Raw genomic sequence first — 15,318 nt, 5'->3', positions numbered from 1 at the left:
AAGTACCATAGAGATTTAGAGGAATCGACAGAGTTTGTAAGTAATCCATGATATTTAATATTTATTTATAATATTCTATAATAATGAGTGTTCGTAACAAGAAAAAGTATTTAATTTATTTAGTTAGTGTATTGCAGTATTAAATTATTCAATTTGTATGGAGATTGGAGTTAACGAAAACTTTAACTCTTACTATTTTCTTTTATTTAAATTATAATTAAAAAAACAATTTGAAATTATTTATTTAAAAAAAAAAAATTTTTTTTTAACGTCAAGACCCAGTTCATGATTATCATCAATACTCAATCTATTAGTTAAAAACTGATCAACAATCTCCAGAATTTCTGGAAATGGATCTGTTAATTTATTCACTGAAACTTGTCCGAAAAAAAGGCCAAGACTTCAATTTTTATTTTCGCCTTCGGTTCATAAAAAAATAAAATTTTTAATTACTATATATATATATGTAATAATTTAATTTTAAAAGTTTACTTACTAAGTTGGTATAAACTTTTAAAAATAAGTAGCAAGACCTTGCAAGTCAGCAACAGGGAAAGTCGATGGTCATTTAAATCAATTGGTATCATAGAGACAGAGAATGTTTCATAAAGAAAAGAAGGAATAGAGGAATACTTTGCTAAATAAATTTAAGAAACTATGGAAATATCTTAAAAAAGATTTATTTATCGACAGTTACAATTTAGTTTAATAAAATTTTATTTTGTCTAAGTAGAAAAAAAATACGCAAACGATAAACTTATCTACAAGACATAGAAAAAAAAAAAAACATTTACATCTAAAAAATATTTCAAGTCAACGTACAAAAAATTTCTTCAATGATAATAATTAAAGTAAGAGACCCAGTACCCGATCGAGGAACTAGTAGTCGATCATTCCACGTATTTCTATATCTTTCTAGTAAAATATTCAGCAAATAAAATATACGAGTGATCAGGTACTGGGTCTCTTACCTTAATAATAATAATAATAATAATAATTAATAATCAGTAATGAGTAAATGAATTTAATAGTTTAATGAATGTAAATAATTTTGTACATTATTTAAAAAATTAAAATGTCTTTGTACAAGTGTTAGCACGTAAATGGTAATCATTTACATCAATATCATGATTATTAAATTTTTATTTTATTTATAAGTATACACTAGTCGTAATTATAAAGCCGTAGCTTCTTTTCCGACAAAGAAGCCAAGAAAGTTTTGTCATTTGTTGCAAAGGAGACCAAGTCTAGCGCGGGATCATGGGCTTGGATGCTGTGGAGCTGCTTTCCGGTTCCAATACTCCACAGAGGAATACTTCTGGTGTTTTCTTGGTGGGCTGCCACGAGAGTGTCGTCTTGCAGGTTTACATGGCAAGGCCTGGACATAAGTTTTTGGGAGTTGCCTGCGTGGAAAGTGTGGACAATGTTGCAGACGACAGAGTTCTCGTTGCCAGCCTCAAGGGAGAGTACGAGGTGTCTGGATTGTGGCTGCCGTGAGTTTGGTCTCGAGGAGACTAACGCGTGGTGATTTTTTTCGTCGTAGCGTATTGACATGAAGGGGCCCTCGAGGAACATTTGCTTGGGCACATATACATTGTTCCAGGGCTCGTAAGCGAAGCAGGTGTTCAATCTAGTGGCTATGAATCCGCCTCGGATCAGACCCGTTGAGGAATTCGGCGGAACGGTAGACAGAGACACTACGGGGGATCTGTCACCAGGACTTTCAATGGTGTCGACGGCCCCGGAAGTTTGCCTGATGTCAAACTGAACAATTGAGCCTTTCTGGGTCCCTGCGTGGAAGATGTTCGGGTTGTCGCCTGACCAGCAGCAACTCCAGCCCTGGGAGTCTATCGGGTACCCGTGGACAGTAACGTTGTTTTGAACGTCCATCAGCTTGGCAGTGCGATCAAAGCTGATGCTCAGCAACAGCGACTGTTGGACCGGGTGGAAAGCTATGTCTCGTATTTGCTGGGTGTGCAGCATAAACAGTGGCATCGCTTGGAATTTATCTGTGAGTATTTTCTTAACACCGTAACCGGTAAATAAGGCACTGCGCGACAGCTGTGATACTGCTAAACAACCGTACCAGGGGTTGTAGGCCAGCACACGGCAACCGCCTTCTTTACAAATGTCCACAGTGTGGTCCAGGTGAAACTTCTTGGCCACCGAGCTCATGGACTCGTTAATCCGAATCGACATGTCTGATTTCTGACGCTCAAGTTCGACGATCCGCTTCTGGAGGTTTGCTATTTGGTCAAGATAAGACCGCTGACGAAGCTGACTATTGGAGAGCTCGAGCTCGATTCGATTCTTCTCGGCATTTACCTCCAGAAGCTGCTTCTTCAGCATATCTATCTCTACGGTGTCTATCACTGAAACACTGGTCGCATATATCACTCGTATGTCCTTCTGCGTGGCTTTTTTATTACACTGTGGACACCGACGGTTGCCCGAGGTACAAGCGACCGTCAGCCATTTGTGGACACAAGAGTACCCAAAGAGATGACCACAACGAAGCGAACACAGCCGATGGTCTCCGCTGTTGCTCCAGTAGTCCATGCAAATTGGACACAGTCGTCCCGTATCATTGTCCTCGTCTTCTTCAGCAGCCTTGTCCTCCTTGGTCTTGATATCAAGTTTCAACTTTTTCTTGGCCATCTCAATTTCCTCGTCGACGTCTTGATTCTGCGTATCATCCGAGTCGTCATCTATCACCACGATTGGCGGGTCCGGCACTGCCTCGATCTCAGCAATGTCCACCTCCGCCACCGGAAGATCCTCAGGCTGCTGCTGCTGCTGTTGAGCAAAATTATGGTCACGTTCATTCGGGTTCCAGGGGACTGGATCCTCTTCTGCGGGAATGTTTTGTGGTGGCGGGACTGGTTGGTTCATTTGAACATTTGGATCAAGAGGTTGACCCAGAGGGTTCATTGCTATTTCCTGGACATCCTGGTCATTTTGCCACTCAGCTGGTTCTGCGTAATTGTATCCAGCTGCTTCAGCTTCTGGGACAATTGGCTGCCACAATTGGTTGTTGTCTATCACAACTTCGTTTCCTATTGTTGGTACTCGTTCCACAGCTTCCACCAGCTCCACTTGACCCTCTACTTCGTCTAAAATAATAATTTCCATTTAATTTTCACTTTCAAGACCAAAAAACATTTTAAAAAAATAAATATATATTTATAAATACGTACTGTATTCCATTTTCTTTTATGTAACCATCAAATCGCCAGTTTAAATTTATTTTGACAGCCTAACCTTGACAAATAAACGGTAAATATTTTTTTTATAAATAGTTCTAACAAAATGACGTTCACTTAAACGTAATATCTGACATCAACACACAGCTGATGACTAAATAAATATATTTCACATCACACATCAGCTTACTGTGTTTCAGGTTTACAAAATTATTGTTGTTAAAATTTAATTTCACTTAAAACGTAAATTAATGCTGATTATTGTAATAATTTAAATAAAATAAAAAGCTGCCAAATAGATGAATTATTAATTAATAACTGTGAAAATACGGATATATGTAAATATATATATATATGAAATCTTTTGTTCTACTTATATGGATCATGTAAACACAACATATACGTTATAAAAAATAAAAAGACAAGAGAAATTACAAAACCTCATCATCTGTTTTTAGGGATTTTTTTTTGTTAGTCTTCTAGTTACTTTTAATTTATTTTATTTTGCAATTCATTAATTTATCGGCGCAAGGTAAAAAAAAAATAACTACTAACGACATCTGTTTTTTTTAAATTTGTTATTTATTATAATAATATGAGTGTAAGTGTAGCAGACATCATATCAGACAAATTTTAAATTATTAATAATTAAATAATTAAAGAAATATTTATAAAAAATGTATTTACCAATTTAAAAATTTTCAAAAAATTTTATTTTATAAGTTATCTTCTCTATTTATTAATAATTTTAAATTTGTCTCATGTCTGCTACACTCACGCTTATATAACAATAAATTAGAAAAAAAAAGTATTGTTTAATTGTTTGATGTTAATTCTTGAAGCAGAGCACTTGTTGCATATGGATTACATTTTGGTACCTGGAAAAACATTTAAAAATTTTAAAATTAAGCTAAAATAGTTTAGAAAGTAAATAGAAATTTTAAATATTTTTAAAGCTAAATATTTTTTTAATTTCATGAAAATTGAATATTTCAGTGCATTGATTTTTCTAAATACTTATGGTCAATAAAAAAAAAATTACCATGTGCCCAGCCCGATTTATCCAGTACATTTTCAATTTTCCATACTCTTTAACGAAACCTTCAACAATGTTATCCACAACAAATGGTTTCCTTTGTAAATTTTTCCAACTTTCAGTCCCAGACCATTTCAAATTTTCAACCCACGTAACAGTTCCATAAATCGGTACAATAAAATCATACTGACCATTATAAACAAAAACTTTCAAGTTTGTTTCATTCAGCAATCGTTCAACTGCAATATAAATTCGAGTAAAAAAATTTGAATCTACAAGAAATTGAAATAATCGTAACTTACCGATATGAGTTACGGGTTTCATTAAATCAGTCCGTAAATTGTCTTTAACTGGGACCGAAGCAAACAGCCAAGTTCTGTTGAGATTTAATGCTTTCTTAACTTTAGTATTCATGTGCAATTGAATTTTTGACGCGGAATTCAAAGGAGATTTTTGTGGAGGATCACGGTAGCCAAAAGATGTTGTATAACCTGGTGAGTTTTTTCCATCTGGTTTTTCTCTCACGATATAATATAGATCTATATTAGTGTCTATTGTATGCAGCATAAATGTAAATAGATTAGATGCTTTTAGCCATTCGTTATTTTCCGTAGCTTTTTTAATTAAATTAGCTACTTTTTTTATTTTTTCATAATCTGGAGTATCTATGAATCCCTTTTGGAATTTAATTACATTAATTACTAAATAATAATAACAATAACAACAATATTTGCTTATTTTCTTACTGAGTAAAGTAAATATGGTGCATAAGAAAGTACTGAGTCAACTGGAGAAATCCATGAGTTTCCTAACGCGATTCCTCTTAGTTTACTTTCAATTATTCCACTTTCTTGAGCCTGTTAATAATTAATTATTAATTATATTTAATTGGATACTCGATAGTCGATGGTTCTGTTCATTATTAAAAATATATAAATGTATTTAGTTACTTTGTACCACAGAAGAGCAATTTCTACTGCCATTTTCCCGCCATAAGACTGCCCGAGTATATAAGTGGGCACATTTTTGAACTCTGGAATTTTTTCAAAAAACACTTTCATGCATTCAATGAGATCATTGGCTATTTCAGTCGTGTTTTTAGCGTACTTATAATTATGGTCGACGTAACTGAACCCCACACCCACGGGATTGTCGATGAATAATATGTTGTAATCATTTATCCATGTGTAGTTTCGTTTATTTAGATTTACGTCAAGTGGGCCCAGTTCCTCGAAGGTCCCAAGGCCGGTTGACGACAATCCAGGGCCTCCTTGGAGCCAGATTAGTAGTGGCTTATCGAATACATTAAAATTGATTGAAGAATTAAGCCCAGGTGGATTAACGTAATACAGCCACCAGAACATATGAGCACCTGGTCGGACTGTTACGTAGCCCCAATCTTGCTCACCATCACCGAAACCTTTTTTTCCATCAATTATATAGATTTTTTCTGAAAAATTCAATATATTGATTACTTTATTACTAATATAACGATTTATTTTATTGATAACTAGAATTATATATTACCTGCTACAAAATATATAACAATCCAGGTAAAAATCATTTTTTTAAAATAATTAAGTGTTTGAAAAGATAAATAGAAGAATTGTGGTAAAAAAAATTCCGAACTACTCTTTATAACAGAGTTTAAAAAGCAATTAAAATTATATTTGTCAACTGTAATTATTATATTTTTTTCTCACTATTGAGTCATAAAATATCTATTAACGACTATTTTTTATTAGATTGATAAATAAATCTCAGATTTTTAGGTCATTGAAACAATGGAATTTTTTTTCATTTTATAAATATACGGGATAATCTAAAAAATTAAAATTTTTTTTAAATATCCAGAAAATTCTATGAAAAAAAATCTGGAAATACCGTTGAGTCTGTCGGCCAATCCCAAAACCTCGATTTTATTGAACTCTAGGAGCTCTAAACTATTATTAGTAAATTTTTCATCTTTTCAAACTCAAAAAACGGTTAGACTGAAATAAAATATATTTCGCGAAGAATATTAATGTTGTCAGACGATATCTTTAAAACTAATCGATTTTCACGTGCATTTGTGAAAAATTCAATTTTTGAAAATCGCCCAAAACCACTGACTTCTCTTTTGTTAAAAATTTTTCATTTTTAGCGGTAAGTTTAAAAATTAAAATTATATGGGTCAGAATAAAAATTTTAATTTATCAAATTTTTTAAAATCATTTATTAATTCTTACCGTACATTAGTTTGTAAATTATTTATTTTACGTGAGATCCATAATTCAAATAAAAAAACAGCTGTCGACAAAAAAAAACCGATGATCGCAATATTAAAAATGAAACCCATGTCATCCATAGTCAGTGGTCGGTATTTAGTGGGATCATAAGGACGTTTTTTACCAACAATTTTTTCAAACCAATAATTCCTTAGCCCACTCTCGAATAGCCTCAACAATAGATTTTTAACTTGTGGAAAAAGTGGCCATCGATGCCGTGCATAGTAGACGTGAAATAATCCCGGTATCAGTGATTTTTTTGGCATATGACAGTCGCCGACAAATGCAGTATTTCCAAGATTTAATTCTTCCTCAACGTAGGCTTCGTTTGGCTCCAAGTTTTCACAAGTCAGGCTGTCGTTTACTATTATTTTAATATGTTTAACTTTATCATGACGCAAGACCTCGCCGATCCAGCCGTTGGTCACTGCAGTGAAATTTAATTTATTTATGTCCTCAAGTGTTTCAATATTACGGACACTTTTTTCGCTAGTGAATATTTTAGCTAAATTTCCTTGAACTACCGCGTTTATTATCATAAAGACAATAAGAATGCTGCCAAAAAACAACCTGCCGTGGGAGGTCCTGGGTAATTTGGGCAGAGGCGAGCTCAAATACACCCGCAGAATGTCAATAAAATTATTTGAGTACGGGTCTTTTAATATAAAGTTCAATACCACGTAACCAAAAATGCTGGTAAAGAAAAAAAGTACCGCGATGTTTAGGGGTAAGAATGATAGGAGCTTTTGTGCGCTATTTAAATATCCCCGGTGACGTGTCACAGCGGTGATGCCTGTCTGCAAAACAAAGTGAGCGAATTCAACTTTCTGGTCAATGTTGCGGATAAATAGAGAGTTCATCAGAAAATCTGTTTCTTTTGATATTAATTTGTTGAGCGATAAATTTTTTTTTGGAAACTGAGTTGAGTTTGCGGTATCTGGTGATGCTGTTGATGAAGGAGCAGACCCGTTGTACTTATCGTAGATCTGGTATGTGGTGTTCAATTTTTTCCATAGAACTTTATTTATCAAGTAGTCGTAGCCGGATATGTTGACGATAGTTTTGTTTATTATCGAGTATGAAACATATGGAGGGAAATTTGTTGCAGCTAATTTTATTGGATACCCTCCAAAATTCGTTGTTTTTTCATAAAATAATTCGCTGCATGATTCATCTGTAAATAAATTAATTTTTATCAATAAAATTTTGAAAATTTCTTTAACTGAAAAATTAATAAAGAATTTAATTGAATAAAAATAAAAAAATTAACTAACTTGTAAATTTTTGTCTGAATAATGTCCAAGGATGATTATTAATACTAATAATCTGTGAAATTTTTTCCCATGGTTTTGGGGCAAAGTCATTAAACGGATTGAATGTATAAATATACTGAGCCTCATTACTATCAAAACATAAAAATACACAATTGAGTACATCATTTTTCCAAGCTTCCAATAAAAATTCTTTTGAATTGTCACAATTACTATTCCCACTGTCTACGACAAAAAAAAACTGCTTATAATTATGCCAACTTGAATTATTGAGTGTCCGATTAAATTTCAGCGGCGATGACGACATAAAAATAGCACCCGCTATCGGGCTCTTTTGATCCCGCGGAATCGTTTTGTATTTATCAAAATTATCCATAAGATTTATCGCGCCAAATTTTTCATATTTGAATGAACTGTAGAGCGGCAAATTTTTCTGTTCAAATATCAGTAGAAATGATTGGACTTCCGGGTAACATTTATCAACTAAATCCGACTGTAAAAAAAAAAAAAAATTACAGGAAAAAATTTAATTAATTAAAAATAAATTTTTTTTACCGTAAAAGCCGCCTGTTTTTGGTGAATCGTTTTTGATAAAAGTATCCTGTGTCCACAAATAAACTTAATTGAACATAATAAACTTATTAAATAAATTGTTAACGACATTTTTATCTATAGTATGAATAAAAATGATTACTGGTTTTAAATAGAACAAGTTGTTTCGCGAATGAGCTGAATCTGTCTGAAATAAAAGTGTCCGTGTTATAACTAAATGAAATTATTTTCAGTTTACTAATTGACGTCTAAGTACTATCTCTGTTTGCATCGATTGACACATAAGTGCTCTTGATATTCCGAGGGCTGGAAATACTAGATTCATCATATTTAACGAACACGTCTGTCAGTTCTTTAGACTAAACTCAAATATTTCGTATATTTGTAAATCATTACCAACCTTTTTTTTTTTGTTTTAGAAAAAATCATCACTGCTATTGAATGCAATAAAAAATCTAATATAATTATTATTAACTTTTTTTTTATTTTCACATTTAAAAACTTGATTTCAAATTTATTGAAAAAATCTAATAATAAATTTTTGTATTACTCAAATTTCAATAATTTATTGTTCATTAATAAAACGTTTGTAAAATAATTTCTTAAATAGTTTTTTAAAAAAAAGAATAATTGAAAAAAATCTAGGTCGAGTTTATATTTTTCCAAAATTGAAATTTGGAATGAAAATTATTGAAAAAAAAAAATATAAATATATCATATGATAAACTATAAAAAAATATTCATCGATAATGTAGAGATTTTGAATGATTTACCATTCAAATATTTGGCGCCATCTACTAGAAAATTTGAAAACTCATTTCCTAACCTTAAGAAACTAATGTGACATTTTTGATAAATAAACTGTCGGGATTACACGTGTTGATTGTTTATCCAATTAATTTTTTTATTTTATACAAAATGGTAATCATATTTATTATTAATTTGTATTCAATTATTTGAAATTATCAATTAATTATTTTTTTTTTTTAGGGTAAAAATAAGAAAACACGAAAAGTTGTGATGCAAAGATTCGCGCAAATGAAAAAAATGATAAGTTTAAGTGATTCAAGAATGTATGTAATTAATTTTAATTATTAATTAATCATTAGTTCTGATGATTATAAATATTTATTTTTCAGAAAAGAAGAAAAAAGAGCAGCGCCGAAAAAAGCAAAAAAAGAGGATCCGACTGCTTTGAAAATTAAAGAAGTGTAAGTAATTAATCTATTTATTAATTAAGTTACATTAATAATTCATGTCATTAATGATGACTGATTTAATTTTAGCCCTCAAATATCATCTGCGCTATTTTTTGAATACAACACACAACTGGGACCTCCGTACCGCATACTGATAGATACGAATTTCATAAATTTTTCGGTTAAAAATAAACTAGATATAATTGAAAACATGATGGGATGTCTGTACGCAAAGTGCATTCCCTATGTGACAGATTGTGTGGTCGGGGAGTTGGAAAAACTGGGCCGGAAGTACAGTATCGCGTTGAGACTGATCAAGGACCCGCGATTCGAAAGACTCCCATGTACTCACAAGGGCACGTACGCCGATGACTGTATAGTCCAGAGGGTCACGCAGCACAAGTGCTACATCGTCGCCACAAACGACAAGGACTTGAAGCGGAGGATCAGAAAAATTCCCGGTGTGCCCATCATGTATGTCGCCCAACATCGTTACACTATTGAACGCATGCCGGATGCCTATGGCGCTCCAAGGACATAATTGTTATATAGATATATATATTTTTTAATTTCATTTATTTGTATACCTAGTTTTGTAATTAAAATACAATTATTATTATTATTTATTATTAATATTCATTATCAAAAGACCTGGGTTCAATTCCCCGATCAAATCACCATCATTTTTTCTCATTTCCTTTTTATTATTTATTATTTTTTTTGAAAATAAGCGTGAGAGTGAATGTGGCAGACAAAAAAATTTTAAATTATAGAGTAAATAATTAAAAAAATAATGTTTACAAAAAATGCACTTATCAATTTTCAAATTTTTAAAATGCCCATTTTTTCAACATTTTATTTAATTAAATATTGACTTTATTAATAATTTTAAATTTGTTTTTTAAAAAAAATCTTACTCTTAATTTTTTATGAAATTATTTTTTTATATTTTTTATTAACAATTTATGTATCGCATACATTTTCAGTTTTATTTTTCTCTTCAGGAAATGAAAATAAAAAATAAGAAAAAAAATAGTGACCTCGCTCTAATTACTAATTAGTGATTACTAGTAATTATAAAGTTTAAAAAATAAGTTAGTTTATAGATATTTTATTTCCGTAGGCTAGTAGCAGTACAATCTAATTTGTTATGCAACTAAAAATAATATAAGTATTTGAAATAATTACAGCAAGTAAATAAAAAATAAAATAATAAATACAAAAGCTGAGTTTAAAAGTGTGAGAAGAAAGATGGAAGATATGACCCTTGAGACAGGATATTATCTCGTGTTATGACCCGGGGGGACATAGCATTTCCAACAGCCGACGATGAAACAACAGCCACGATGCTCGATGGCTATTACAACTATAATCGCTCAGTCTTAGACCAGCCGATCTACGAAACCTCAATCTCTATTTCTTCTTTACACACATCCCCTTTCTTCAGCTGCAACTTGGATCGGTAAGTAAAAAACAAAAGACTAAATTCCATAGACTTATCCGTAAAATTATCTCCCGTAAATAAAGAGACAGACGACAGCCGAGATATCACCCGAGCAGAGCTCCAGAGCTACAGAGTAGCATTATAAATTAAAAGAAGAAAAGTCACCGAGTGAGAGTTTCTCTAATCATATCTCGGTCTCGGAACAATAGAAATGTTAACGTCTGGGTTCTATTCAGTTCCATCTTACCATTTGTAATTATTTATAGCCAATAAGAAGAGAGCTAACATTTAAGAAGCAACATTTCCTCTACTCTGACAATTATCCGAACCGAACCGAGAGTTTACTTGCTATTACTTATAATTGATTTAATCTATTAAACTGTATCAATTTTAAATAAATTTTTCAAAGCTATTAGTGGGTTTTGTTTTTTTATTTGAGATGATGGTTTATATAAGAATAGAAAAAAGATTAAGATGATGGAGATGAAGGGGATTTAGACTGTCGAACGTCAAAGGATCATCTTATAATGTGTCTTCCCATGTGTGTGCGTGTGTGTATGTGAGATGATGTTTATAGTTATAGAGTATAGAGGACTGGTTTTATCCATTTAGAAAAAATATATTCATCTCTTTCTATCTTTGTTTCTTTCATCTCTCTTCGAGGTTTCATATCTCTACGGCATATCCAATCGCAGAGAATAGCCGTGGCGAGAATTGAATGGGAATAGACCAATGCAAGTAAAAGGGTGATCATGGCTGTATATATATATGCATATATACATACAGAAAAGAGTTGCTGTGGAACGAAAAGTACAACACGCACGTTAAAAAAGGACCTCCACACACTATATATATAGATATACATGTGGTGTATAGTCTTCTTGTGTGATTCGTGGAAACACAAAAGCCTGGCTGATTGGATGCACGATTTTAGCGATCACGGTCTTTCTTTTCTTAAGACCTTTTTTTTATGTTTTTTTTTAGCACTCTATTTTTCTTCGGCGCTTCGTTATTTTTGGATGAATTTCGCACGATGAAAAAGATAGATAGCTTTCTTTTTTTACTTTATCTTATTCCCCTTTTTTCATTTTTTATGTACTTTGGCGTAAATGCTTACGGAAATATATAATGAGAATGAGATATTTCGTGAATGGACTCAGCCTTTCATTTTTTTCATCCTTTTAATTTTTTCTAATGATGACACTTTTTATCCACCATTTTGTTTACTGCTCAGATAACTAAAAGCTTATATTTTTTCATCGTATTTTACCGATAAGTCCCTCAGTTATTTTACAAACTCCAAAAAAAAAAAAAAAAAAAAAAAAAAAAAAAAAAAATGGCTATTTTTGATTAATAAATAATAATTGTACGGGTCGACCGTTACAACTCAATTAAATATTTTCCCTCGATTATCAGCGTTCTATTTATTGTTAAATTAACCATTTGTTAAACTTCATTGTTCCATAACTAATGCTTAAAATTTAAACAATACTACAATAATTAATTTAAATATTTCTCATATTTATTTATTGTATGTGTATATAAAAAAGTATATATATATATTAATATTATCATTATATTTTTATTATAATTTATATTCTTCCTTTTTCATCATACTCTTTCATTGCTCTCTTACCGCTATAATCTCAGCATTCCGATCTCTGAGGACTCGGCATCTCTCTCAAGTTAAAATATCTTTTATATATATAGATACATATACATTTATATATAAATATATAGTAAGCTTGAGCACAATCGTAATTTACAATTGATACTATACATTACGATTAGAACATAAACATTTAACATTTTCCGACTTACTTTCTTGGAAAAGTTACATTTGGGTTTCCTACCAGGTCTTTTAACAGTTTTCAAAATTAACAACAATTAAATACAATACATTTGCTTGAACTATTTTTAAATTTGATTCTGTAAAACGTTTTAAAAATAGTAATTCACTACAAATTTCCAAAGGTGTCGTATAGTATTTTGCTTTGAAATTTCAAACATCTATTACACCTTATATTTTATAGATACAAAAAAAATTTCTTGTTAAAGTTATTACAATTTTTTTTTGTTTATGAAATATTTTCAAAAAATCTGTTTTCAGGGGCATTTTTTTTTCAACCCCTATGCCTTTTTAAATTTTGAAAGTGATTGTGGGTGATATAATAAACCTTTAATCAAATTTGCAGCAACTTTCGAAAAATGTTTCCTATTTGGGAGTTTCGACTGGAGTACACGTGCCTTGGGTTGTTGATGTTGTTTGCTTGATTTTATTCGCCTTGATTTGATTTGCTTTGCCTGTGCCTATAAATAAATAAATACATGTATATATATATATATATATATATATATATTACGTAGTGTGTACATTCTAAGATATATCGGGATTGTTGGATTAATCAAAAGTACACAACCGCGTTGTTACTGTTGTTGTGGTTTGTGTTTTTGTAGTACAACTATTATTATTGTTGTTTGTATATTGAGTGGAAACTGCATGCCGTTCACTTTCGATTCTCCCTGGGGCCCCATTGCTTGCTCGATTGCGCCTTTAATTATTTATCGGTCAGCAGAGATCATTTTTTATTTTTTTTATTTTTATTTTCCTTAATCTATAATTCTATATCTCGTAATGGTCACGATGAAATCGCCATCAACATCAATAGATTTTAAATGATATCCCACATATATTTTTACTTTTATTTTTACCCTTTTTTATAAACATCAATTACTAATATTTATAAATACGGCAATCAAGACTACAGCTCGAGTTAAGTCATAAAGTTATTTTTTTAGTTTATCGCCATTCCGGCTAATGGATTTAGATTCGATACATATAGACATATTTATTATTTTATATTCAATTGCTATTTACTCTAAAAGCCAAAGTATTCATTCATTTTTATTTTACTATTTATAAGGATATATATAAATAAGTCATTAATTTTTTTTTTTAATAAAAAAAAATCACTTTCATTGGGATTCGATCTGCGAACTTTCGAATTAATACCAAGTATTCATTACTTTTTATTTAAATTCAATTATTAATAATAAATTATGTCCAATTATAATATTAATTATTTATTAATTTTTCAAAAAAATCCAAGATTATTTTTTTTTTAAATTTACTTTCATCGTAATCTGAATTTAATTAAAAAATTTATCAATGACAAATTATTTGTATCTCTAAAGTAAATTTCTATTTTTTTTTTTTTTTTCATTAAAAAAAAATCTCTGACCGGGATTCGATCCGTGAACTTTCGAGCCGTCAACGTCACTACTCAGTTTAATTGAATTATAATAAATGCCGTTAGGTTTTTATCTTTCCACTGATTTGGAAGCGAAGCAGAGACGAAAAATTTCTATCTGTCAAGAAGGCAGCCTTCTAAAAAGTAATAATTCAATAAATATTTTCATATCAAATCAATCAGGGATTTGAGTAAAATATTTCCATTTGTCCATTAAATGTTATTATGATACATCTCTTGTTCACTTTAACAGTGAATTGAATATTTGTGACGAATAGAGGTGGAGTCTGAGAATCTACGAGGGCAAACGGTCAACTCATACACTACACAGGAGGTAAAATAACTGACATACCGCTACATTCTATCTATATAAACACAAATACACAGATAGAGAGAGGGAAAAAAAAACTAAGATACCTCTGAAATAGAAGCTCGATCATCCATCATCTTAAGAAAATATGCTCACTGTGTGGTGGCGCTCGCTCCGCCTAATCCAAAATTTTTTTTTTAACTTGATTGAAAACCGACTAAAAAGATTACGTAAAATCTATTTTTCAAATTATTATAAAAAAATAAATAAATAAGTAAATACTAAAGAGATTTAAATGCCGGTTATTTTATAAAACTTTTAAAATTCGCTTCTTTAAAAGTTATTAAGTATATAAATAATCCGACGATTATATTCCTGCGCAATAAATAGGATCTTATCTTTTAAAACGAATGTTTTTAATTCTTTATCTAAATTAATTAATTGGATTGGACATATAAGATTCCAGGAAGAAGCACGAGCCAACTGGTAGTAATGCTGTATGAATAACCATGTGTCAAGTATCTTCATGAAAAAAGTAAAAAAATATAAATTTTAAATAAAAATGCTTTTTAAAGCAAGTAGTGTTTAATGCCCGCAAAGTCCAAGGAAAAAACTCCACACACATTCTCATACATATGTGTACACATGTTAATGGACGTGTGTGTGAGGAAGAAATCACTGAAGACTTTCACCAATTTGTAATCATAAATCAGATGTGTTCGATCTATCGTATCGTATCGTGAATTGATCGCGATCTATTTCCTTAAAGAGCAGTAATATCTTTT

At 31.1% G+C, this 15,318-nt stretch overlaps 2 protein-coding genes across 2 annotated transcripts; one reads left to right on the top strand and one right to left on the bottom strand.

Annotated features, from left to right (window-relative positions):
* Positions 1-1,019: 1,019 nt before the first annotated feature.
* On the bottom strand, positions 1,020-3,617 carry LOC103572768 (E3 ubiquitin-protein ligase RFWD3). Its single transcript, XM_008551538.2, has 2 exons — positions 3,198-3,617; positions 1,020-3,113 (listed from the first exon to the last, which is right to left on the bottom strand). The coding sequence occupies exons 1-2, from the start codon at positions 3,205-3,207 to the stop codon at positions 1,165-1,167; spliced, it is 1,959 nt and encodes a 652-aa protein (XP_008549760.1). The 5' UTR covers positions 3,208-3,617; the 3' UTR covers positions 1,020-1,164.
* A 5,551-nt stretch (positions 3,618-9,168) lies between these two features.
* LOC103572769 (rRNA-processing protein FCF1 homolog) lies at positions 9,169-10,150 on the top strand. The gene is made up of 4 exons (XM_008551540.2): positions 9,169-9,250; positions 9,320-9,402; positions 9,469-9,540; positions 9,616-10,150. Exons 1-4 carry the CDS (start codon positions 9,248-9,250, stop codon positions 10,067-10,069), a joined length of 612 nt encoding a protein of 203 aa, XP_008549762.1. The 5' UTR covers positions 9,169-9,247; the 3' UTR covers positions 10,070-10,150.
* The last annotated feature ends 5,168 nt before the right edge of the window (positions 10,151-15,318 follow it).

Source organism: Microplitis demolitor, chromosome 6, assembly GCF_026212275.2.
Source record: "Microplitis demolitor isolate Queensland-Clemson2020A chromosome 6, iyMicDemo2.1a, whole genome shotgun sequence".
NCBI classification, from domain to species: Eukaryota; Metazoa; Arthropoda; class Insecta; order Hymenoptera; family Braconidae; genus Microplitis; species Microplitis demolitor.
Note: the sequence above shows the minus strand (reverse complement) of the source record. Positions and strands in the feature narration are given on the sequence as shown.